The 26,043-nt window shown below is 40.6% G+C and overlaps 1 protein-coding gene, 1 long non-coding RNA gene and 2 other non-coding genes across 4 annotated transcripts; 2 read left to right on the top strand and 2 right to left on the bottom strand.

Moving 5' to 3' along the window:
• Nucleotides 1–2,223: 2,223 nt before the first annotated feature.
• Nucleotides 2,224–2,342, bottom strand: LOC146547864 (5S ribosomal RNA). The gene has a single exon (XR_014891007.1). It is a non-coding gene; the product is annotated as a 5S ribosomal RNA (ribosomal RNA).
• Nucleotides 2,343–2,698: 356 nt separating this feature from the next.
• On the top strand, nucleotides 2,699–2,817 carry LOC146547863 (5S ribosomal RNA). The gene has a single exon (XR_014891003.1). It is a non-coding gene; the product is annotated as a 5S ribosomal RNA (ribosomal RNA).
• A 1,595-nt stretch (nucleotides 2,818–4,412) lies between these two features.
• LOC146547862 (uncharacterized) lies at nucleotides 4,413–7,312 on the bottom strand. Its single transcript, XM_085265431.1, has one exon. The coding sequence runs from the start codon at nucleotides 7,213–7,215 to the stop codon at nucleotides 4,879–4,881; it is 2,337 nt and encodes a 778-aa protein (XP_085121557.1). The 5' UTR covers nucleotides 7,216–7,312; the 3' UTR covers nucleotides 4,413–4,878.
• Nucleotides 7,313–10,034: 2,722 nt separating this feature from the next.
• On the top strand, nucleotides 10,035–24,317 carry LOC146547861 (uncharacterized). Its single transcript, XR_014890797.1, has 2 exons — nucleotides 10,035–10,132; nucleotides 24,151–24,317. It is a non-coding gene; the product is annotated as an uncharacterized LOC146547861 (long non-coding RNA).
• Nucleotides 24,318–26,043: the final 1,726 nt, after the last annotated feature.

The raw sequence follows: 26,043 nt of genomic DNA, 5'->3' as shown, positions 1-26,043 counted from the left end.
CAAGCCCGCTCTGCATAATATATGTGGAGACCAGCTCTCCAATGAGGCAATGAAGCCTTCAAAACTGCTTCGTCACTTGGAGACCAAGCACCCGACATTAAAAAACAAGCCTTTGGACTAGTTTAAAAGAAAAAAGCAGGAACAACAGGGACAGAAGCCATTACTGAGGGCCTCCACAACAACAAATACAAGTGCACTGAGAGCATCATACTTGGTGGCTAACCGTATTGCTAAGGCTAAAAAGTCATTCACTATTGGTGAAGAATCGATCCTTCCTGCCACTAAAGACATTTGCTGTGAACTTTTCCCCTTAATATTGGTATGATCCCAGCTCAGGCACTGAGCGAGGGGGCGGGGCAGCTGCTGCCTGCGAGTGCGCTGTTGGAGAAGCGCAGCGAGGCAGACAGAGAACTGAAGTTTGACCAGGTTCCAAAGCAAATCATTCGTACTGTACAAATAATGTAAATATGACGGTGCATCACAAAAGATTGATATCAAACTGATCACTTGACCCATATTACGTTACTTGCTCTTCAAGTGAATCAACAAAAGGTGAAATGAAAAGCCGAACAACAACAATGCTGTTTCTTTAGAGAGTCTCAGCTTACATGTGTGTTTATTTCATATTTTCAGTTGTTTCCCTCCACGGCTAAATAAATCGGTTTCAGTTATGCACTGATATACAAGACTGGACATAAGGAGCTTCTTTCAAAGAAAAACTCTGGTAGATGTTATTTTATATATTATGCTTTGTATGTTGTTCAGTATATTTCTATGCAAAACAAAAGGAATTTCAATACACAGCAGTACATTCACAGTTGAAACCAGATATTTACATACACTTTATGGAAAACACAAGAACATTTTTTTACTGTACAACATCAATTTAGAGTAAACTTGTTTTGTTTTGCATAAATAAATATTGAAATATATTTTGAATTAGTTAAAGAGAGAGAGCTGTCTCTTTTTTATCACTTTCACCAAATTTAGGAGCACATATACACTAAGTTTATTGTTAATTAATAAGAAAACTCCAGACGATTCCATTCTGAGCTGAAGAAGCTTCTGATAGGTTGGTGGCACACCTGTGGATGCATATAAGGCAAAACACAGAGCCTGTTTCTTTGACATGGGAAAATCAAGAGATGTCAACCAAAACACCTGGAAAAGAACTGTGGAGCTCCATAAGTGTGGCTCAATTTGAATACAATTTGGTGCCATTTACAATTAAGAAATACAGACAGTTTCTCTCTTTACTCTTAAAGTTAACAAATATGTTTTTTTATATTTATCAACATAAAAATAAACATTTAGTCTGATTTGATGTTACAATTAAAAAAGTGTTTTTGTTTTTATCTGAAGAATGTGTAAATATCTGGTTTCAACTGTATATTTGATGATGTTGGTGTTTGGTTTGATTGTCAGCACAAAGAGGGAGAGAGAGAGGACAGAACAGAGATGAACAAGAGCAGGTGAGACACACATGTTAGTCAAATGGTTGTTTACCAAAAGTATCAGCGTATCATAGGTCCTCATGTATCTCGTACCTAGTGTTTCTTTTTAGGTTTGTTATTTTTCAAATTCTATATTTATTAAGTTTTGCAGGCTTGTTTGCACAACAAGGCTGAATAATTATCTAAACTTTTCTCAATCTAAATAGTGGACTTTGGTAGAATTAAAAAACAAGTGTAGTGCAGGTCTATGATGATTTTTAGTGCTACTATCATCTAGCTCTGATTCTGGTTCTGTCTTGGTTAAATCCTAAGTAGTCCTGCTTTTGAACTGTTGTAGTCCTGTTTTAATTCCGGATCAGTTCTGGGTCTGGTTGAATTGGGGTTTAGTCCTCGTGTCTTGATACAGCCCCGACTTTGTTCTGCCTTGCTGCTTAATTAAAAAACTACTTTAAGGTGTCCTGCACATGTGATATATTTTTCCCTATATGAATATGAACTCAAAACAGAGCCAATTAATCTTTCAGTCATTTCTTCCCCCCCACCCCCCAAGTCCCAGATGCATACTACCCTTTAGGGCTAAGCCCCGGGTGTATCAAATGTCTGCCTCTGCTCTGCTCTACAACAGAATCACAAAGGTGTCTCCAATAAGCTGCAGAGATGATTGTTGTTTTAATTTTTTAACGGTACACAAGCAAAAAATTAGAAGAGAGGTCATGAAGTTTCTTACTAAACAGTAGCGCCCTCTGCAGTTTGTGTGTGGAAGTGCAAAAGCTTACAGCACCTGGTATTCCCAGGCGGTCTCCCATCCAAGTACTGACCAGGCCCGACCCTGCTTAGCTTCCGAGATCAGACGAGATCGGGCGCGTTCAGGGTGGTGTGGCCGCAAGCGAAAGGTCAGCTCAGAAACGGCGTTTTTATACATGCTGTAATGACACATACACGCTTACGTTTTTGTTTTCTATATTTAAGTTAAAATGTCCAAACGACAAAAATGTTGGACTTCCAAATCGACCCAACACACCGTGTGCTCTCTGTCACTTTAACACTGTGCTGTAATCAACGAACATGTCTTCTTATCGTGATGTTACTGCGGGAAAAGCATTTTTGCAGCTCAATTTGAAGCTGCAGTTAATAACGAAGGTTTGCATGTTGTCGCTGTAACATATGAAGTTTAGCACAATAATATAGATCAAACTGTGAGACATTTGCCACCAATAAAAGGTCTTTTTCACAGCTTTGCTTTCGCTTACGGCCATACCACCCTGAACACGCCCGATCTCGTCTGATCTCGGAAGCTAAACAGGGTCGGGCCTGGTCAGTACTTGGATGGGAGACCGCCTGGGAATACCAGGTGCTGTAAGCTTTTGCACTTCCACACACAAACTGCAGAGGGCGCTTCTGCTCCTGCTTGTGCTAAGAGGCATGAGAAGTTAACATTTATGGGTGATAAAATCCTTTTTCTATATTTTTAACATGAGAATATCAGTTTTCCATCTTGTGTTCCAGAGTAATCGGACAAAAGACAAACGTAGAACAAGGAAAAAAGAGGCCAAGTGTCTCACCTATAAAACAAAATAGAATAGAATAGAATTCAACTTTATTGTCATTGCACATGCACAGGTACAGGGCAACGAAATGCAGTTTGCATCCATCCAGAAGTTCTTTAGTGATATAGATATATTACAATATATATTAGCAATAATATAGATATGTGAGTATATTACAGAAATGGGTCTATTATGGTATGTTATAATGTACACGGTATGAAGTATGTTGTGAATATTCTATAACTATAAGTATGTACAGGCTGTAGTGAGTACAAGCTATGTACAGGATATGAACAGGATATAAATATGAAAAACTATACAGAATATGAAATAAATAACTTTACAGAATCTGGGATATACAGCTATACAGAAATGGGAACTATGCAAGTTGCAAACAGTTGTAGGATTAAAGATTATCGAATGTACAGAATGATTATTTACACAGAGCTATACAGTAGCTGAAAATTACTGTTTTCTGAATAGTCTCACACAGATAAACATTTGCAGGGAATACCTTTTCCTTCAAAACAAACGTCACAGACTGTGTTTTTCTTTACTGATTGTATTTGAGTAGAAACTCAGATTAAAATGGCATGAGTGCTCATAAAACGATTTAACTGTAAAAGTAGGTGTAGTGGATCACTTTGCATAGATGTAGATAAAAGTGCAGTAAGCAAAGACTACAGTGGTCATTGAGCAGCTGTTCCTATAATGTGAATCTGGGATAAAGGCAGAGATTATTTGTTTGCCTTTGTTTCCTGGTTCTTTCTTTCTTATCCAAATGGAAAAAGAGAGCATAAAAGTACTGTTTACAAGCAGCTTATCTATCTCATTGTGCCCACTATCATAAAATCTTGGTTGACTGAGCACTGAGCCATCTACCACTCGAAATTGAACCTGTGTGGGACAACAACAAAGTCCAGTATACTAAGTTTCAGTAATGTGCAGTTTTTTCTGTGGAAGATGTAAATCTAAATAGATGTCCTATTGTATGCATAATATAGCACTGACATGTATAAAACAACTTCTAAAGACAAATTTCAATTTATTTTAGATTTTCTCAAATCCAAACAGCGCTAAAAGCATACACACAGTCAAATATTTTTCATACGAGGTGCTGAAGGTTCTGCAATGTTCTGTCAGTGCGCCCCAGGGCAGCTGTGGCTACAATGTAGCTGCCATTACCAGTGTGTGAATGTGTGAATGACTGAATGTAGTGTAAAGCTCTTTGGGGTCCTTGGGGACTAAGTAAAGTGCTGTACAAATACAGGCCATTTACTGTGCGTGTGTTTATGCTCAAGTGTATGAATAAATTAGTCAGTTTGAAACAGTTGCAATTTAAACAGTAGAAGAGTGTCACTATATTTATATATTTATAAAGAATTTCAAACAACAATTAATTGATGGTCAAAGCAGGTTTATTTAATTAATATCCAGATTTCCAATTAGTTCCGAATTGATTCAGCAGCAAATCACATCACCAGTCACTTCAAGGCTGTATGTATTATTGTAAGGTAGACCCTACAATAAGACATACAGAGAACCCAACAATCATATGACCCCCTATGAGCAAGCACTTTGGCGACAGTGGGAAGGAAAAACTCCCTTTTTACAGGAAGAAACCTCCGGCAGAACCAGGCTCAGGTCGGGGCGGCCATCTGCTGCGACCGGTTGGGGTGAGAGAAGGAAGACGTTTGTTGTAGGTCTGATTGAAGGACTGATGTGATGGTAAGTTGTCTGCTGCTCCGCTTTGAATATTGAGAGATTAGTTGATGGATTTCAAGCCAAATTGTGCCCAAGTTTAAGACCACATTCATTGGTTGTTTTTGTTGATGTTATTGTTTTGGGCTTTTTTTCCACAAGAATTTCTAGCTCCCCTAGAATTCTGGCCACCCAAACGATGATTGCTGCTGAGAGAGCACAAGGTTTTGTCCCCCTGTACTATTCATGTCAGTGCAGGGGGTTCTCCTTGAGAGGCCAGGGTGGAAAAAGGGATGCTTCAGAACCTCCAAGGGTGTTATGCGCTGATTTGCATCCAAGGCCAACATTTCTTTGATTAGCCTTACAAATAATGTTTGGCCATTTTCCGGTCCTCGCCTAACCTTTAGCAGTTGTTCGAGGTCATCGAGACGCTTAAGTTTTATATATCGAGTTTCTTTAGATCGATAATCTGTCTCGTATTGAAATTGTTCTTGGGTCTTAAATGTCCAGCGCTGTTTGTTGTAGTTATCCTTGATGAAGTAGCAGTCAGTGTACAAGCCAGACTCTAGAAGATGATCTGGTAGCTGACCCTGGGTTTCAATTATGAATTTTAAAACATCATAATCGTCTTCCCCAGGATAGAGAGGCACCCCTGTAGCAAGCTCCACAGCTACCAGCCCCAGAGACCACATGTCGATTGCTTCGTGGTATGGAATGCCAAGCATAAGCTCAGGTGCACAATAACCAATTGTCCCCACACAGTCACCAGGAATCACTGCAGAAGCAGGACATGCGAGGCCAAAGTCTATGAGTTTGACTTTGACGGGAGACTCACTGTGGTTCAGCACCATGATGTTTCCAGGTTTGAGGTCAGCATGCACTATTCCCACAGAACCCAGGTGGAACAGAGCATTTGCAAGCTGATGCAAAATTGGCCTGAGTTCTCTCATTGGGAGACCTCGGTTATTCCGGTCCCCAATGTAGTCCCACAGGCTTTGGTCGAGCAGTTCGAAATTCAAGCAAATGCGCTCTCCATCGAGGAAATAGCCGTTCCATTCGACAATGTTGCACCTGTCTGGATCCAAGCGTCGTAGCTGCTCCAGGATGAAAATTTCCAGTTTTGCCTGGAGCAGAATTTCAGGGTCGCTCTTGTTGACTTTAATAGCAACCGTTTTGTTGTTTTTTATATCGCGACATCTGGTTACCAAACCAAAGCCTCCTTCTCCAAGGAAGGCCTCTACCACGTGGTGATCTCCTAAAATGGTCCCTTCCGTTATTTGAAGATCATCTTCAGAGGCAGATGGGTTGGCTGAGGTGTTGATGTCTCCTTTTTGAGGAAATTCAACTGAGTTTTGGAAACTGCAGCTGAATTTTTGCGATCCATGACTTTTCCAGCTTGAAGGCTGCTGAGAGAGCACAAGGAGTTCTCCCCCTGTACTATTCATGTCAGTGCAGGGGGTTGTCCTTGAGAGGCCAGGGTGGAAAAAGGGATGCTTCAGAACCTCCGAGGGTGTTATGCGCTGATTTGCATCCAAGGCCAACATTTCTTTGATTAGCCTTACAAATAATGTTTGGCCATTTTCCGGTCCTCGCCTAACTTTCAGCAGTTGTTCGAGGTCATCGAGACACTTAAGTTTTATCGATCGAGTTTCCTTGGATCGATAATCTGTCTCGTATTGAAATTGTTCTGGGGTCTTAAATGTCCAGCGCTGTTCCTTGTGGTTATCCTCGATGAAATAGCTGTCAGTGTACAAGCCAGACTCTAGGAGATGATCTGGTAGCTGACCCTGGGTTTCAATTATGAATTTCAAAACGTCATAATCGTCTTCCCCAGGATAGAGAGGCACCCCTGTAGCAAGCTCCACAGCTACCAGCCCTAGAGACCACATGTCAATTGCTTCATCATATGGAGTGCCAAGCATAATCTCAGGTGCACAATAACCAATTGTCCCCACACAGTCACCAGGAATCACTGCAGAGGTGTTACATGCGATGCCAAAGTCTATAAGTTTGACTCTGACTTGAGACTCACTGCGGTTCACAACCATGATGTTGACAGGTTTGAGGTCAGCATGCACTATTCCCACAGAACCCAGGTGGAATAGAGCATTTGCAAGCTGATGCAAAATTGGCCTGATTTCTCTCATTGGGAGACCTCGGTTATTCCGGTCCCCTATGTAGTCTGACAGGCTTTGGTCGAGGAGTTCGAAATTCAAGCAAATGCGCTCTCCATCGAGGAAATAGCCGTTCCATTCCACAATGTTGCACCTGTCTGGATCCAAGCGTCGTAGCTGCTCCAGGATGAAAATTTCCAGTTTTGCCTGGAGCAGAATTTCAGGGTCGCTCTTGTTGACTTTAACAGCAACAGTTTTGTTGTTTTTTGTATCGCGACATCTGGTTACAACACCAAAGCTTCCTTCTCCAAGGAAAGCCTCCACCATGTGGTGATCTCCCAAAATGGTCCCTTTAGATATTCCAAGCTCATCTGAGCCGAAGGATGGGTTGGCTGACATGGTGTAATGTGTCTGTTTGCGCTGTGAATTGGTGAGAAACAAAACTGAACTTGTTTTGGTTTCTCTCGTAAATTGCTCTCAAAACTTCTCAAAAGGGTTTTAGTTGCTGCAGGTCAACGTCCGTTAAGCATAAAGTAACAGGTGAGCGCTTCTATTTATAGGTTTTGGATCAAAGCAAAGTTATGACGTCAGAAAGCATCAAAGCAAAGTTACCACGTCACAAGCGATCGAAGCGATTCTAATATGTGCGCATGCGCACATATGAGAAGCGATCGAAGCGATTCTAATATGTGTGCATGCGCACATATGACAAGCGATCGAAGGGATTCTAATATGTGCGCATGCGCACACACGTGCTTGTTTGTGTAATATTGTTCACACTAAACTTGACCCTAATCAATTTAATATCAGTCAATCAAAGAAAATGTTAGTTTTGGAAAATTTTAAAATGACATAACTGACAGTTAAAACATTTTTTGTTCATGTATTTGTATTTGTATTGTCTTCGGGATTTTTTTTTTGCATACCATGTCAAGCTTTTCTGTATATAGTCATGTCGTAGATTTCGGAGCAAACAAGAAGTTGAATTGGATTTTAATATTGCAGTGCTTGGATTTCGGATTTGGTGCTTAAAACTTCTTGAAACTGTAACCGTATTTCATTCACCACAAAGAACTATCTGATTGAATAGTTTTCTTATCAGATAGAGAAATAAAACGAGTCGCAAAGTCTAAAAGCAACATTTGTCTGCCTGGGCTGTACCTCTGCACGTTAGTCTGTTTCAATGTGTGACCCCCCACCCCCTCCCTGATCAGTCGGGGGTGAGTGCGCTAATGTGCCTGGAGGCCGTTTTAATGAGTGTTTGCTGGAAAACGAAAAATACAAGAAGGATTTGTACGTTTTCACAACGGGGGAGTTGCGTAAGTACTAGTAAATAATTTTCTCGAGTGTGTACGTTACACATGTTATTTGTTTAAAATTGGTATTATTATTTTGCTAGCTAGCAAACTCGCGGGATAAAGGATTGAAGTGCACTCAGTGCGATACAATACGGTGGCGCTATTCTAACAGTTAGTTATTGCAGGGTAACTTGTAGAATATGCTGTGAATTGAACCAAGATTACACAGCAGTAGCAGTAATACGAGTTACTTCCCTCAAGTGAAAGCGTTAAACGTTAGCCCGATGCTTAACTAGCCAACGTCAGGCTTTCTGATTGAAGGCTAAAAGCGACGTTGTCACCAAGTAAACAGAATATTGATATTTTTGTGTATCGCTGCAGCCTTTTCAAGTATTAACCTGGTGTCTTTGGGAACAGCTTAGGGGGAAATGACGGTAATATGACTGAACCATATGGGAAGAAAGAATAGGCACTTTTTGTGCTAGCGAAGTTTCCTGGCTTTCATTCAAAATCTGTTTATCATTAAACAGTTGAAACATAATGGCTTCGAGCTGACATTGAGGCCTGTGGGGCACTATCAGCCACTGAGACAGTAGACAAGTGACTATTTCACACTTTAAGGCTGCCTGTTTATTTAAGGGAGATGAACAGTACATTCTAACTGTACATAATAATATCAATGATGATAGATTAAATAAATGGGTTTTTGAAAGACGCTTGTGCATTTTTAAAGTCTAAAGTGTTGAATTGATCTGAGTATGTCATGTGTTCAAAGCCTCTCCCAGTCAGTGCTGTTCTCTATGCCTGTCTTACTCTACATGATGTTATTAGCACAAACACTTTAAAGGTGATAATTAGGTCTACAACAATAACACAGACTGCAATGTAGTTAAGCGTCTTACAGTTAGTTTTGAATGAATGAACTTAAAAAACAACACAAGCAAAGATCTGTCTCCTCCTGTTTTTTGTGTCACATAAGAAAGAAGCATCAATATCTGATGAGAAGACTTATTCATTTGGCCTTTCACGTGGTCTTACTCAGGTGATGCGAAGTGAAATATGCATCCTTTTTATGGTAATGTGCTGGAAAATGTTGAAAATGGACATTAAACGTGCTTACAAAGTGCTTGAATTTGACCCTGAAAGGTGTATGAAGCCAGAAAAAGTCACACTTGGAGTAAAAACCTCTCATAGCAAGTTAATCATATTCAATTGATTTGATGCTTTCAGCACAAAATTTAGCCACACAGTCAGGACAGCGTCTGCTTTACCTTCATCGGTAAACGTGTTTATGCAGTACATAGTAACAGTGTGGCTGAGTCCTCTGGTTCAAATCAGTTCCAGTACATTTGGAGATGTAAGTCTTAACCTTTCACATGCATCGGGAAGGAAAAAACATTTAATCTTCACAGTACTGCCGAAGTGCAGCGATACATTGTGAAGTGCACATTTGCATTTCTCATACAGTGCCGAGCAAAAGTCTTGAACCACCCCCTTATTTTTTCGTGTTTTGCCAGGTCAGTCTGTGTTAACGGTGTTATTAACTGCATTCTTCAACTAAAGAAGTGAGAACAAATGATGTGGGCTTTTGTTTTTTTGCAATAGGCTGCAAGTAAATGTGTACAGATACAATTTAAAATTGGTTCTTTGTTAAGTTTTCTGGTCCTTTCCGTGACTTAGGTGTCTGTTTATGTTTGAATGTTTCAGAGATTAGTGTGAAGGGTCTTAACAGACAAAAAGTGGTCAAATACAAGCCCTGGATTAAAAATCAGAAACACTTTAAAAAGCCTGGAGAGCTATTCCTTAATACCACTTTAAAGATTACAGGGAAGTCCGGATCCCTGGAAGCAAATGAGGGATGGCTCAAGACTTTTGCACAGTGCTGTACATGTCATGTTCCCTGTTTTATAGCTCAGCTCAAACTGACACGTTCTCACTAACTGCTTCTCATTTTCTCCACAGTAAACTTTGACCACTTCCAGATACTGCGGGCCATCGGGAAAGGAAGCTTTGGAAAGGTAATGCAGCCTCCATTTTTCACGCCACTTGTATATTGTTTGCCCTTAATTACCCACCACGGTCGTCATCTCTAAAGAATCAGTGCAAGCGAAGCGAAATGTGCTGGGATTACACTTTAGTTCTCGTGTGCTGCTGTTATTTAATAACAGTTATAAATGCAGCTGATGTAATTATTTCTATAAAGTCAGTTAGAGGAGAGCCGATTTCTATTTCATCTCACTCAATCTAGGTGGGAATTTTGACCCCACGTCTCAATTTAATTACACAGCAGCAAAATTCTGCGGCTCTATTTGTCATCGCGCTCAACGGTTGGGCTGAAGGCAGGAGGAGAACTTAGTGTGTGTGTGTGAGATACACAATTGGGGCTGCAGAGATTGGAATAGTTTACCTTCATTTTAAATATCACTGCCCTGTGCACATTGTCGGCTTTAAAATTCAAACTTAAAGAGTTTGTAAGTAAACTGGCTGAGATGAGACAGACGATGCACCGGGTCCTCGTCTGAGTGCTGGCTTTCAGTTGTGCTGTCTCTCTTGCCCAGCCATGCACACACAGACACTGTGCTACACTTACACAGTGAGACAGATGCTCACAGAGACGTCCAGATACATTTTGTCCTTGCTGGAGGTCATCTTGTGTTTTTTGGCCCACTGTGGCCTCACACCGAGCTCCTGCTGTTTTTTGAACACTTTAACAGCTAACAACTTTTAGCTTCCTGTTGAACACACAGGGGGGGGGGGGGGTGCAGGAGGTAATAAATCAAGTTTGATTATCCTAATTTATAGCTGTCTTTATGTTAATGATTAAAATAAAATTGACAAGAGGAAGGTGTTGGTGTGTGTGGTTGGGAAGAGAAGGGCGAAGCTAGTATGAAGCACAAACAGAGGGAGCTGTTTGCCTCTCGCTGTAGCGCTGTGAAACACGATCTGTAGATTGCAGCTTGTGTAGGTGCTCCAAGAAAATGGGTTCATCGGCATGCAACACTGTAGATGTGCACGTATGCACTCGCGAAAGAGAGAGGATGCTTGTGTTGCTGAGCTTGTTCTTGCACAGCGGGGAGATGTGAGGTAGGTTGGGGCTACCTCATAACTCCCCGCTGTGAGGCTGCCAGATGGGAAGAAGAGGAAACCGCTTCGTTGTCCTGAAACGCTCATTTTCCTCTGCTCACTTTTCATCTTTACAATCTCAGCACTTGGGTGTGTATCTTCTTGCAGTGGGCCTCTCAGTTTCATTCTTATTCATAAGCTCCTCTTTGTGTTATTTAGTTTGTACCTGAAAAGTCTAATTTCTGCCTTTGTACACAAGTACAAATAAAAGGAGTACCACGTACTTTAATGGGTCAGCTTGGGTCCAGACCTGAATTAGAGATAATGTTGGGCTGTTTTAGGTCTGAGCCACTAACCTGACGAAAACGCAACACAACTGCTGGTTGTTTAAAACAGATGGTTGGAGAGGCAGGTCAGTGCTTTTAAAGGTTTATCAGGTGCCAAATCATTTTATAGATGTGAAATGTAGGACTGTGCAAAAGTTTGAGCCACACCTTAATTCTAACATATAACTTACTGGGTGGAACTTACTGGAAACGGGTGCAACAGTTTAAATTTGAAAAGTTTACATGAAAATACAATATAAAAGGCGTCATACAGAGTTGATATAATGAGCTTGAGCATCTTTATCTTCAGCACGCCCTGAACTCTCTTAGGCACATTTCTTTGGAATTCCTTTAAGTAGTCTTCAGGAATAGTTCTCCGAGCTTCTTTAAGGACATTCAGAGCTCTTCTTTCAATATCAGCTGCCGTTTTGTTCCATTCTCTGCCGAGATGATCCCACACGGCTCAGGTCAGTCCATGAATGATGGTGTTTCGATGTGTTTAGTAAGCTGCTGCCGATCAGACGCTTTCCAGATGGTATTGCATGGTGCATCAAAGTCTGGTGGTACTTTTCATAATTCCATCAATTTTGACGAAATCCCCAACACCCTGGCTGAAATGCAGACCCAAACTATGGCAGAGCTGTACAGTAGTTTACAGGTGGTTGTAGACATATTACCAGCAATTTGAACCAGAAATGTCAAATTTTGGTTCATCACTCCATCAGACCTGCTGCTACTGATTTTCAGTCCAGTTCATGTGTAATTTGGCATCCCTCAGCCTTTTCTCCCTGTTCCCTTCCTTAATAATGGCTTCTTGACAGCCACCCTTCACTGACACCATGAGATGAGGCTTTGGTGAACACTAGATGGATCAACTGAAGGACCAAGTGCATCTTTCAGGTCCTGTGTCAGGTGTTTGCTGAATCTTTTTTGACATGACTTTCAGGTACTGTTCCTCCACTGTAGATAGATTTTTCAGCTTCTCCCCTTTTTTTCTGTCTTCTACTTTCCCAATCCAAAGAAATTAAATAGTGTGTTTCTGTGGCAGGTTGCTAGTAACAAAGTGCCTAAAGATAAAATTTAAAATTGGTTCTTTGCTAAGTTGTGTGTTTTGTATTGTATTTGACAACTCGGGTTTGTCCCCTTGAGTTAGGTTAAGTGGTTTAACCCCCCCAAAAACAAAAATATCGCTCTGAAAGCGATCAGGTACAAGGACTGGACTGAAAATGGGTGAAAAAGCAGTTATTGTCCAAAGAAAAACTTTAAATGACCTTCAGAAAGTCTAAAGAAAGGAAGAAGAAGAACATCTGACTCAGGACAGGCAAAATATAAAGAACCGAGGAGAGGCTCAAGACTTATTCACAGATAATCAATCAAATTAATCAAGCGTCATCTGGAAGCAGCCTCCTGGCTATAAGAGCGTCTCGTTTTTGTCTCATTAACTGTCTGGTGGCGCTCACAGTAGTCTGCTGTGACGGGGACCTCGAGGACTAATGTTACAGGGAAATCATTAGGAAAGTGCTTTGGACTGAGCTTTACTGAAATCTCAGTTTTCCCCCTGTCGGAGAGCTCCACCACCTCCACCCCTCCTCCTCCTATTCCTTCTTTTTAAACGTCAGTACAGGTACCGTCTCCCTCCCTCCCATCCCTGTCTTTTTGTTACATAGAACTTAGTGGCTGTGCTCACTGTTCAATTCAAGTTGGTTTAAGAGAGATGGTAGTTTAAAAAACACAAAAACAAGCTGTTTTGGTAAAGCAATATATATGATTATTAAAGATAAAGTATGGCGTTAATTTTGTTTGAGTTCCTGCCGTCTCTTTACTTCTCACTCTGTTTTGAAGCATCTGCCTTCCAGCAGATGGGGGAGACTGTAATGGCAGCTGCTTTCCAGGAGGATGTAGCTCATCTGTATCATGAGGCCTGTTGGGCCATATACGTCCTAAGAGTAAGAGTAATTTCCTGCTCTCTCTTTTCCTCTCTAACTTTTCCCTGTGTGCATCAGACTTCCCCCCCCTCTTCTTTGTCACTCCAACGTTCTCAGCTCAGGCTGCATAGAAAGCTGGCATTTCTCTTGCCAGGCTTATTAAAGCCTGTGCTTTAGAGCTCTGGAGGGGGGCTAACACTCGAGGGGGACATGACAGTCATTGGCAGCGACAGCAGTTTAGTGACAGCTTCCTAATGTCAACAGTCACATGGACAGGTGAACATCTAAACGGATAGAAGAGAGGTGGATGGAGAGAGACAGGGAAGGTCAGAAGTTGTGGATGAACTCAGCGTGCGGTTCCTGCGTCTTCTTTCCCTGCGCCGTGCAGCTGCTTCAGTGGGAATAAAGCCTCATTAGGATGGAAATGGGAAGGCAGACTAACAGAGACGGCTGCTGGAAATGAGTGGGAGTAAAAACGAGATGGAGATGAGGGAGTAGATGGTCAAACCTTCAACGTTTTCAACTTTTTTTTCCTTTTTTTTACATCCGTTGGGCTCCCAGACGGCCAATCAGTCCTTCTGTCTGTAAAGACTGACAGTAGCTGCTTTTTACTTCTCATCCCTCCCTTCTTTGCACCTCTCAAAACCAACTCTCGTCTTTACTTGATGAAAGTTGTTTTTGCAGAGTTAATCTTGCAGCTCAGCCACAGCATAGCCCTCGGCAACCTAGAGCATGCTAGCGGGCCGTTGTTATTATGTTATTACTGTGTTTTTCGGAAAATAAGGCACTCTAAAAATCAGTCCTTTGATTTTTCTGGAAATCGACAGTGCTCCTTATAATCCGGTTCGCCTTATGTCTCTACCAGCTTTGCACATCTACAGACTGAAATCTTTGCCCATTCTTCTTTGCAAAACAGCTCCAGCTCAGTCAGATTAGATGGGCAGCGTTTGTGAACAGCAGTTTTCAGATCTTGCCACAGAGTCTCGATTGGATTTAGATCTGGACTTTGACTGGGCCGTTCTAACACATGGATATGTTTTGTTTTAAACCACTCCATTGTTGCCCTGGCTTTATGTTTAGGGTCGTTGTCCTGCTGGAAGGTGAACCTCCGCCCCAGTCTCAAGTCTTTTGCAGACTCCAAGAGGTTTTCTTCCAAGATTGCCCTGTATTTGGCTCCATCCATCTTCCCATCAACTCTGACCAGCTTCCCTGTCCCTGCTGAAGAGAAGCACCCCCAGAGCATGATGCTGCCACCACCATATTTGACAGTGGGGATGGTGTGTTCAGACTGATGTGCAGTGTTAGTTTTCCACACACAGCGTTTTGCATTTTGGCCAAAAAGTTCCAATTTGGTCTCATCTGACCAGAGCACCTTCTTCCACATGTTTGCTGTGTCCCCCACATGGCTTGTGGCAAACTGCAAACGGGACTTCTTATGGTTTTCTGTTAACAATGGCTTTCTTCTTGCCACTCTTGCATAAAGACCAACTTTGTGCAGTGCACGACTAATAGTTGTCCTATGGACAGATTCCCCCACCTGAGCTGTGGATCTCTGCAGCTCGTCCAGAGTCACCATGGGCCTCTTGGCTGCATTTCTGATCAGCTCTCCTTGTTCGGCCTGTGAGTTTAGGTGGACGGCCTTGTCTTGGTAGGTTTACAGTTGTTCCATACTCCTTTCATTTCTGAATGATCGCTTGAACAGTGCTCCGTGGGATGTTCAAGGCTTGGGAAATCTTTTTGTAGCCTAAGCCTGCTTTAAATATCTCAATAACTTTATCCCTGACCTGTCTGGTGTGTTCTTTGGACTTCATGGTGTTGTTGCTCCCAATATTCTCTTAGACAACCTCTGAGGCTGTCACAGAGCAGCTGTATTTGTACTGACATTAGATCACACACAGGTGATGATCTGTTGCTTGTGAAGCTCGCACACAAGAATTTCACTCACATGTGCTGTACCAATGTACCTGCACATGTGATGTGACAATAAAAGTGATTTGATTTGAGGTGCACTCTGTTTAGTCATTAGCACTCATCAGGCAACGTCTATGTGCAACTGACTGCACTCAGACCAAAGGGGGCTGAATAATTACGCACACCCCACTTTGCAGTTATTTATTTGTAAAAAATGTTTGGAATCATGTCTGATTTTCGTTCCACTTCTCACGTGTGCACCACTTTGTGTTGGTCTTTCACGTGGAATTCCAATAAAATTGATTCATGTTTGTGGCTGTAATGTGACAAAATGGGGAAAAGTTCAAGGGGTTGAATACTTTTGCAAACCACTGTATGAATTCTGGTTGTGTTTACTGACCTCGAAACGATTTTATGTACACGGCGCTCGAAAATCTGTCAAATGTTTTAGTACGACTTTGCTAAGCTACGAAGCCGCACCGCTTGATGGATTGTCGGAGCATTACGGCTATCGTAGGCAGGAGCCTCGCGGAGTGATACGTACTGTGCTTCAACATAATATTACTGTATTGTGTGTTTGTTTAACCTCTTTTTAAGTTTTGTGGATATTATACATGGTTGTGCTGAGGATATGTCGGCCAGTTTCCACTGGAAATGCCTTTTGGTTAAACTGTCAGCAAGGAATTTGCATTTGCACTGTTACATTTTTATATAACTTTAATGCAGATAAAACAGCTGCTTATTTAAGTGTAAATACATTGATGTTTTGTTTTTTTTTGCACAAATGAAGTGGAGTTGTAAAGTATTTTGTCTCGTGTCAGTTATATCGTTATCGCACATTTTCAAATTTATATCGTGATGAATATTTTTGGCCATATCGCCCTGCTCTACTTCTACAACACGCCTTGTGTAGATGAGTTAGTGAGGCAAACTTACCAGCTGTCTTATTGTGTCTGTTGAGTGTTTGGTTTTGTGAACGGCCTCTTTAATGCACGAGGGTGTGACCATCCACATCCTTGTATCTGTCCACTGTCAGCCATTCATTTTGTGCAAATCTGGCCAAGTCTTCCAAGTGTGCGTGTTTTGGGTTTTTTTTGGGTTTTTTTCCTTCTGACCAGATGCAGCTTTCTGCAACATCACTTTAATGTCCTTATACTGATCACCACACTGTGTATGTGCGCTAAAACAGCAATCATTTCACTGCTCCTTCGTAGTGGCAGGTTACAAAACGTCATTAGATGCTGCGTGGCTGTACAAGATAGACTTTGGTTAGCAACAACTCTCTGAGGCCTTTACTGTGAAACAGAACGCTGTCTTATCCAGCTAACTTCAAGGCTTAATGGGATCACTGCGGTTCAGCTCAGTGTGACTTCATGTGTCTGAAAGCATCAGCAGGTGAAAGATGCACCAACATTATCTCCTGGCTTTAGTTTCCAGACTGTCAGCAGTTGTTCCTGCAGTCTGTAGCTTCCTGAACACGCCTGATCTTGTCTGATCTCGGAAGCTAAGCAGGGTCGGGCCTGGTCAGTACTTGGATGGGAGACTGCCTGGGAATACCAGGTGCTGTAAGCTTTTACACACAAACTGCAGAGGGCGCTGCTGCTCACTCACAGAAAACAGCATCAGGAAAAAAACTTGATGACAACACTTCACTAAAAAGAATGTGTTAAGTTTGTGTGTAAAAATAAATAAATAAAAAATACAAATCATCTTACGTTATCCACTTTTCTGGAGACACACAATTCAGCTAATCCAAAATGCTGCAGCAAGAGTCCTGACAGGGACTAGAAAGAGAGAGCAGATTTCTCCTGTTTTGGCTTCCCTTCATTGGCTTCCTGTTAAATCCAGAATTGAATTTAAAATCCTGCTCCTCACATACAAGGTCTTAAATAATCAGGCCCCATCTTATCTTAATGACCTTGTAGTACCATATCACCCTATTAGAGCGCTTCGCTCTTGCTCTGCAGGCCTACTTGTTGTTCTTAGAGTATTTAAAAGTAGAATGGGAGGGAGAGCCTTCAGTTTTCAGGCCCCTCTTCTGTGGAACCAGCTTCCAGTTTGGATTCGGGAGACAGACACTATCTCTACTTTTAAGATTAGGCTTCAAACTTTCCTTTTTGCTAAAGCATATAGTTAGGGCTGGACCAGGTGACCCTGAATCCTCCCTTAGTTATGCTGCAATAGACGTAGGTTGCCGGGGGATTCCCATGATGCATTGAGGTTTTCCTTTCCAATCACCTTTCTCACTCACTATGTGTTAACAGACCTCTCTGCATTGAATCATATCTGTTATTAACCTCTGTCTCTCTTCCACAGCATGTCTTTTATCCTGTCTTCCTTCTCTCACCCCAACCGGTCGCAGCAGATGGCCGCCCCTCCCTGAGCCTGGTTCTGCCGGAGGTTTCTTCCTGTTAAAAGGGAGTTTTTCCTTCCCACTGTTGCCAAAGTGCTTGCTCATAGGGGGTCATATGATTGTTGGGTTTTTCTCTGTATCTATGAAGCGCCTTGAGGCGACTTTTGTTGTGATTTGGCGCTAAATAAATAAAATTGAATTGTTTCCTTACCCCTTGTGTCAAAGTGGCTCGGACTGAATTCATTTACCATTTGTCATTTGTGTTCTTTTATCTTATAGTCAATCATAATGCTTTAATGTAAACACAGCACATGTAACCTTGCCTCTGCATACTATCCCGGGTCTATTTGTGGTAGCATTGGTTATATTCATTACTGCAGTGCAAATGTTCTTAAAGCTAAATGTCACTTCATCATTAGTTGATTTGAATCTTTCATTTGGTTATACTTATCATTGTGTGTTCCTTTGAGCAGGTCCTATGTGTAAAACAGGTATGTGGGAGGGGCCGCCCTAGTACTTCCTGATTATATAGGATATGATGTCATTGATCATGTCAATTGGGTATAACCAAATGAAGGGGTGTTTCTTTTGTGTAAAATTGTTTATTTCCTATAAAATAACCTCATGAGTCAGATTTTGTGCAGAGATTGACTTTTCAAACCGTTTAGTTGGGTGAATGAGTTTGTTAAGTGCAAAAATGATTTTATTCCCGTTTCTTTGCCTAGACTGTTATTTAGTCTACCCTGTTTTCCCAATGGTAGAGGTTAATGAGGTTCAGATGTGAGTGGAATTCTATATAAAGCAGGGGAGATTTTGACTGCCGAGTTCTTCTGTTTTGTGAAACAATGGTTGAAAGGTGATGCCAGAAAATAAAGCACAATTAAAAGAAGCTTTAACAGTCTGCAGATGCTGTCTTCCTATCACTTTCCTTGCTGTCTATGTTGTGCTGCCTCACACCCCTCCAAGATCAAATGTACAAATCTAGCTAAGGTCACTCATTTCATTTTTCAAGCTTCCATGTTAGCTTGAATTATTTGTCGAGCAGAAAGGCAACTTTTAAAATCATTCTCTATCTCCTTCCATATTCACCTACTGTGCTAATATTCACTCCTGTTTTATCCAGATGCTGTCATCTCTTTTCTTAACGTTTTTGCTTCTTTGGTGGAGAGAACCCCTTCTCAGATGATAAAGGTATGACCAAATATATATTGAGTCTGAAGGAATAGGTGCAAATTTAAATTAGTCTCCACAGTACAGGGATGCTTACGAATTCTCTCCTCCACCTTTGGCCCACTACAGCACACATGTGGTTGGTCTCTGATAAAGGTTATTATAGATGATTATTGTGTTAACATCTATAATTTTGCCATATTTTGTTGTAGTGTTGATGTTTTCTGAACTTAATTAAGAAATTGTTTCATTATTTCTTTTTAACTTTATTAAAGATTTTTATCATTAATTTTTATGTTTGTTTTCTGTTAATGCTGCATATACTTACAAATTTCCCACATATGTATAAATGCAATAAAGGTTAATTTCAAGTCTAAATCATCAGCATCAAATAATACAACGAATGATTCAGAGGCAGGAAATTGATTTAAAGTTTACAGTTTGTTTACAGTAAACAAGTAAATAGTGGCATCTAATCATAATCACACTGAAGCTGCAATTGGTAAGTGCAATAAAAATGTTATATGGAGTATACAAGGTGTGCGGTTCATTGAGTAACTACATCAGTTTTCTCAGACCCTCGGGAGGCCCGTCACTCTTGGTGTTCCAGATGCTCAATAAAAAACATTTCTTACACATTTTACAATAACAGAATAAATGATTTAAATAAACAAGTGAATAATAAATAAATAAATGATAGAAAGTTGGTCCACTGTTGGTAAATTAGGAATGTGTTTATGTTACTTACTTTAAGAAGGAACAGAGGGCATTACTGTAAATAACTCCATAATCAATAAAGCCCACAGTAATGCGTGACAACTTGTGGTTGTGAAGCTACAGTTCACATTATTACTCACATTATATAAGGAGTGATCTACAATGCCAGAAGACAAAAGCAAAAATGTGATTGTGGACTACAAGAAACAACTGCAAGATGATATTGAACCAAAAGGATAGTCTATTGATTATTAAGACTGCTATAAAATTAATGAACACTGGCATTTTGTGTTGTTATTAAAAATATTTTAATACTTCCTGTTTCAGCATTATCTACTCTTTTGCATCATTTTTAGCAGAAAAATTAGGTTGAGAGCGGATATGTTCTAGAAAACATACAAACAGGAAGGGTTTAGGCTTAAAACTTTCCTTTTTGCTAAAGCATATAGTTAGGGCTGGACCAGGTGACCCTGAATCCTCCCTTAGTTATGCTGCAATAGATGTAGGCTGCCGGGGGATTCCCATGATGCATTGAGTTTTTCCTTTCCAGTCACCTTTCTCACTCACTATGTATTGATAGACCTCTCTGCATTGAATCATATCTGTTATTAACCTCTGTCTCTCTTCCACAGCATGTCTTTATCCTGTCTTCCTTCTCTAAAGCAAAGGGTGAGAGGTTTCCTTTTTGCTAAAGCATATATGCTTTAGCAAAAAGGAAAGTTTGAAGCCTAATCTTAAAAGTAGAGATAGTGTCTGTCTCCCGAATCCAAACTGGAAGCTGGTTCCACAGAAGAGGGGCCTGAAAACTGAAGGCTCTCCCTCCCATTCTACTTTTAAATACTCTAGGAACAACAAGTAGGCCAGCAGAGCGAGAGCGGAGCGCTCTAATAGGGTGATATGGTACTACAAGGTCATTAAGATAAGATGGGGTCTGATTATTTAACACCTTGTATGTGAGGAGCAGGATTTTGAATTCAATTCTGGATTTAACAGGAAGCCAATGAAGGGAAGCCAAAACAGGAGAAATCTGCTCTCTCTTTCTAGTCCCTGTCAGGACTCTTGCTGCAGCATTTTGGATTAGCTGAAGGCTTTTCAGGGAGTTTTTAGGACTTCCTGATAATAATGAATTACAGTCATCCAGCCTGGAAGTAATAAATGCATGAACTAGTTTTTCAGCGTCACTAAGAGACAGGATGTTTCTAACTTTAGAGATGTTGCGCAAATGGAAGAAAGCAGTCTTACATATTTGTTTAATATGTGCGTTGAAGGACATGTCCTGGTCAAAAATGACTCCAAGGTTCCTCACAGTGTTACTGGAGGTAATGCCATCCAGAGTAAGAATCTGGTTAGAGACCATATTTCTAAGATTTTCTAAGGTTTTCAGGGCCGAGTACAATAACCTCAGTTTGATCTGAATTAAGAAGACATCTCACAGACACTGACAGTTTTCCTGTTAATGTTCCCCCTGCTGTGTTTTGCCCCAGCTCTTTTAATTTAGTTATCAAACTGTTCACAAAAAACACCCCAACATCCTACAAGCTGTTTTGTGAATTCTGATCTTCCAGTCTCAGAAAGTATGGAAATAACAAACACACACAGAGGAAATCAGTCTCTTTTTTTCTCAAACTACGTTATTTGTGCTGTTTAATAAGAACACTATTTTCCCTTTTCTTCAACAGAGGATCATGAAGGTTCAATTTGTCTGCTTGCTGCTGTGCCTGTTTTCTGCTGTGGAGCTGTCTGCAAGCCAGGACTTCTATCTACAACATGTCATTGGACTCATGCAGCCAGACCAATGTACTACAGTGATAAGGGAGAGAGGAATCAATCATAACACTCCATGCAAAGATACAAACACGTTTATTTTGGCCAATGAAAGACAGGTCAATGCCATCTGTTCACGTGGTAATGGAAATGGAAAACAACAATATGAATTTTCAATTATTGAATGCAGGCATGATGGTCGCAGTAAAAGTCCTAATTGTATATATGCAGGTCAACGCTATGATCGCAGGATTGTTGTTTTAAAGTGTAACAATGGAGAGCCAGTTGACTTGGATAGTACAGTCCAAATTGGCTAGTTTTGAATTGTTGCTTTTTGCTTCATTTGAAGTTGACAGCCATCCTGGCTGCAATCTCATGTTATTGCTTATCATGATTTTTCTTCAGCTTGCTTTAAAAAAACAGTGAATAGTGAAAATGCAATAAAGCACTTTTTCTGCACTCAGTTGTCTTACATGGATTTGCTGAACTCAGCTTGTCTTTTTTCTGCTGAAATGATAAAATAAATTTATGAACCAGCTTTCTGCTTCAGAGAATTTCCATCACTTAAAATTTTACAAATTGTATTTTCCTACATAGATTCAAAGTGAAGCTGTCTCACATTTAGTTCAGTAACATTAAATAATGAAAAAATGAAAACAAAGTTTTCAACAAATGAATTAATTTCTATGGATTTTTCAAGGTTGATATTTCCTGTACCAAATATAACAGCAATGTAAGAATTTCACTTTAGACCTCTACACTCCTACATGTCAGGGAGAATAACTCTGAAAATGAAATATAATCTGCTGTAGAGTCACTACTTAGTGGGCAGAGGACAGTTATCACTTTGCTGGATGCTCAAAAGTTCTTTATTTGCTGCATGTATCTAAACTGAACTGCAGTCTTTCATTTATTGATATTATTAATAGTTTACCCATATTAGACTCTTTCAGTCCACCCGAATCACACAAAACAACATGTTACAAGCTGTTTTGCTGCTTCCAGTGTCTCAGATCTCATGCAAACAAGTGGCTGGCTCATTGAATGTTAATTTAGTGCATGTTATATCTCTGTTCAAACATAATGTTGTATTTATTTTTTCTTTATTCAAATAAGAGCATTTTTTGTTTGTTTTTATCAAATTCTGAATGAGCCGCAAAGTAGTTTCTCCTCAGAGCAACGTTCCCGTTAACTTTTGCACCACTTATTGAAGCAAGATAATGTTCCCATCAAGATAATGGGAACATTGTTACAGCAGAATAAATGTATGTTTAATCAAAAATAATGAAAAAAATGGTGTTTACTAAGTGAGAGGATTTACTCAAACAACATGTACATGACTTACACTTAACTGTGTGAAATACATTTGGATTTGCTAAGAGAACTGCGGCAAGACCCGGTGCTAAAATAGCCTGGATCTAAGCCATCAGCGAGATTTTGCTCAAACAAACACACTCCACAACTTTCTGGCTTATATCCACGTCTTCTGGATACTCACAATATTACCGACATATTGTTACAGCTCATTTTGGTAATGCCAAACACTGAAAACTTACCAAGATGGAAGAAGTAATCACAAGAGTGGTGAATTGGTATTTTTTTTAATTTTTTTTTTTAGCTTTAACTCCTTCTTTTAACATGATGAGATTTTACTGCTTTGAAATTTCATATATCTCATAACTTTTCATCTTTGTAACTAAATCACAGAATTTGAATTTTACAACATGCAAATAGTTTCTTGTTATTTTAACCGGTCCCACTCAAACAGGACTATAAGACCCTCTGTGTGTTTACACAGTTTGTTGTGTGATTGCATCTTCTTGCTTCGTCTTGCTCCTAGTCTTGTTCTCTGAGTCAGAGAGACTGAGGTCCATGGTGCCATGTAAAACTACTTTGAAATTCTGACTGTTTGATAATAAATGATGAAAACTTGTAATTTGAGCATATTTGTCTTCTCTCATAAAAAACCCAGCAGCACAGGGTTTATGAAGGTACTAGCTAGCCAATATTTGTGTGCATGCTGCTGCCTCTCGTCTCGTGTTACTTAAAAAATTAACCCCACAGCTTCAATAACCGTATCTAAAAATCTCTCAGTGAAAGTTACGGTTGTAGGTTTGGAAACATTTTGGGGTAGCCAGTGTTAAATAGAGACAGGGCCACATTCTTTATCTAGTCATTGTAATGAAAGAAGCACATTAAAAACTATATGAGAGTTTGCTTTTAACAAGCATGTAATGACTCTACTTAGTTTAGGTAGTCTTAGGGAGTCAAACTGAAAGTAGCATTTTGTGGATGTTTTCCCTGCTGCCCGATCCCATCAGTCTCTTAAAGCATCATTTTTTATGCGCCCTGGTGTGACAGAGGTTTCATGGCGCTATCAGCACATCAGGTATATTACGGTTGAAAACGAGTGCCCGGCCTTCCAGTGGGTGGTCGACCCCTCGTGCACAGCTCAGGAGTCTAAACGACCCAGCAGTTATGGACATGTGTGTTTTTGGTGTGCTGTCCCTCGTTCTCCCTGCTTGCAGGTGTGTGTGTGTGTGTGTGTGTGGATGCCGGCGTTTCTGAGAGCACCTGTTTACAGGCACCTTCAGGCCTGGTGGGTGTGGCCCTGCCAGGTGGTTGGCCACACCTGAAGACCATCACACAGCTGATCAAGCCTTGTCGGAGGAGCTACTTAAGAATGCGGTGGCGCTCTCTCTGATGCTGGATCATTGCGTGACTTCACGTTAGTCTCTCGGCCAGTCAGTACGGATAGTCTGCCGCATTGTATGTGTCTTACGGCTGCCTGTTTGTTATCTCCCCAGGAGAAGCGTGGAGACGAGAGGGCAGCGAGCACGGGGTGCTCAGACACTGAGGAGCGGAGACAAGGAACTAGCAGTGGGAAGAGGACATTTCACGGGAGTCGGGAACGCACTGCGGATTTATTGTTATTTTCCATTCACTGTAAATAAACGCACTGCTTGCATTCAGAGCTCCGTGCCTGGCTCCTCCTTCCTCACATCCCCACGGTTGACGCTGGACAACCGTGACAAATAGCTGTTCTTAGATTCATTATTAGTTCAACATTGACAAATAGTAGTTGACTAATATCAGGAGCCAAAAAGAAAACAAAAAACAAACTAAATAAATATTTCAGACGCTGAAAATATATTATTACGGTCGTTTAAATTTGCTGTCAGCAAGTTAGGTCTAATACATGTAGTCAATCTAATGAATCAATATTACATGTAAAAAGTGCAGAACTGAAAATGAAACTAAAATATAACGGTAAATGAACTGGTTCTTGTATAAAACCTTTCTACTCTCTACAACTTGCCTCATTCATGCACTCACTTTTTTCTATGCTTTTTCTCTGTAAGTGCTTTCTATCTAACATTAATACGCATTCATCCTCCCGATGGATGCATCGGAGAGCAACTTGGGGTTAGCATCTTGCCCAAGGATATTTGGCATGCAGGCTGGAGCAGGCGGGGATTGAACCAGCAACTTTCTGATTAGTAGGTTTCCTGCTCTACCTGAGCTACAGACACCCCAATTTGTGGTGTTCTGGAAACAACACGTTCTCATCCCAACAGGTAACGATGCTATGTGACAAATCATCGGTATGTGTAAATGTGTTTTTTATTCTGATCATGAATCGCTTTGTAAAACAAGACCTGATAGGGTTAAGGTTAAAGTTATGGTTAGAGTTAATGTTAGGGATAGGGCTGGAATGGACGGCTGGAGCCTCTCCTCCAAGTGTGTGTTACTGCCGCCATCAGCATTCTGTTGTATGCTTTTCTCTGTAAGCGCTTCGAGCCTGTACTTTTTTGCTTTAGCTGAGTAATGAAGTTGAATCAGTACTTTAACTTTCACTGGAACAATAGTATTTTTACTTCTACTTAAGAATGTCTGATCTTTTGCCAACTCTGGCTGTCTCTCAGTCTTGGAATACCCACTTGTTGTCCAGCGGTGTCCTGGGAATATGGGAACTAGACAGACTGGGGAAACAATGGGAGGAGACACAAAGATGGAATCACTTTTACCATCTTTGATGTATTTGCTGGTCGTCTTATTTCTTCTATTTTGCAAGCACAGTGTTGCAATCATTGTCTTTGTGGTACAATGACACAGGTAGAATGCAGGTGTTTTCATGTAACACGATGCCAGAAAGATGAGTAATGTGTTTTGAAGAGAAGATAAAACATCATGTTTGAACAAAGATAAGCAGCAGACACGTCTGTGTGTGAGTTATTCAGGTTCAGTAAGAAGGTAATATGTCTGCAGAATTTGTAATTCTTATGAAGATATTGCTTGTACAATAAATAAAATCCCTTTAACTTCTTCTTCTGGAGAGTGTCTTTATATATTTAGTCATTTTGGGGCGATCCTTTATTTAGTAGTAACGCTAGTCGGGGATATATATCAGAGTTTACTTTCAGATATGAGCATTGTGTTTCCTGTGGATGAATGAATGAATTATTTATTTATGTATTTTTTGAAAGACTGGCTCATGTAAAATCTCTGAAAGTATGACACAGCTCTCCTGTTACACTTTATGGACTCCTGAGCTTCACCATGAGGGCCTGTCTTTATTCACTGAAATCCACTTTTATAATGAATTCACAGTAATCACTGACACCTTCAGAGCATTACATTCATTAAAGACGTCTTCTACACCTACTCTTCCAGACGACCGACACATACTTCAACCACTG

Source organism: Mchenga conophoros, linkage group LG23 (assembly GCF_057382185.1).
Source record: "Mchenga conophoros isolate Kocher_MC1m ecotype Shallow Benthic linkage group LG23, M_conophoros_male_GT1.1, whole genome shotgun sequence".
Classification (NCBI taxonomy): domain Eukaryota; kingdom Metazoa; phylum Chordata; class Actinopteri; order Cichliformes; family Cichlidae; genus Mchenga; species Mchenga conophoros.
Note: the sequence above shows the minus strand (reverse complement) of the source record. Positions and strands in the feature narration are given on the sequence as shown.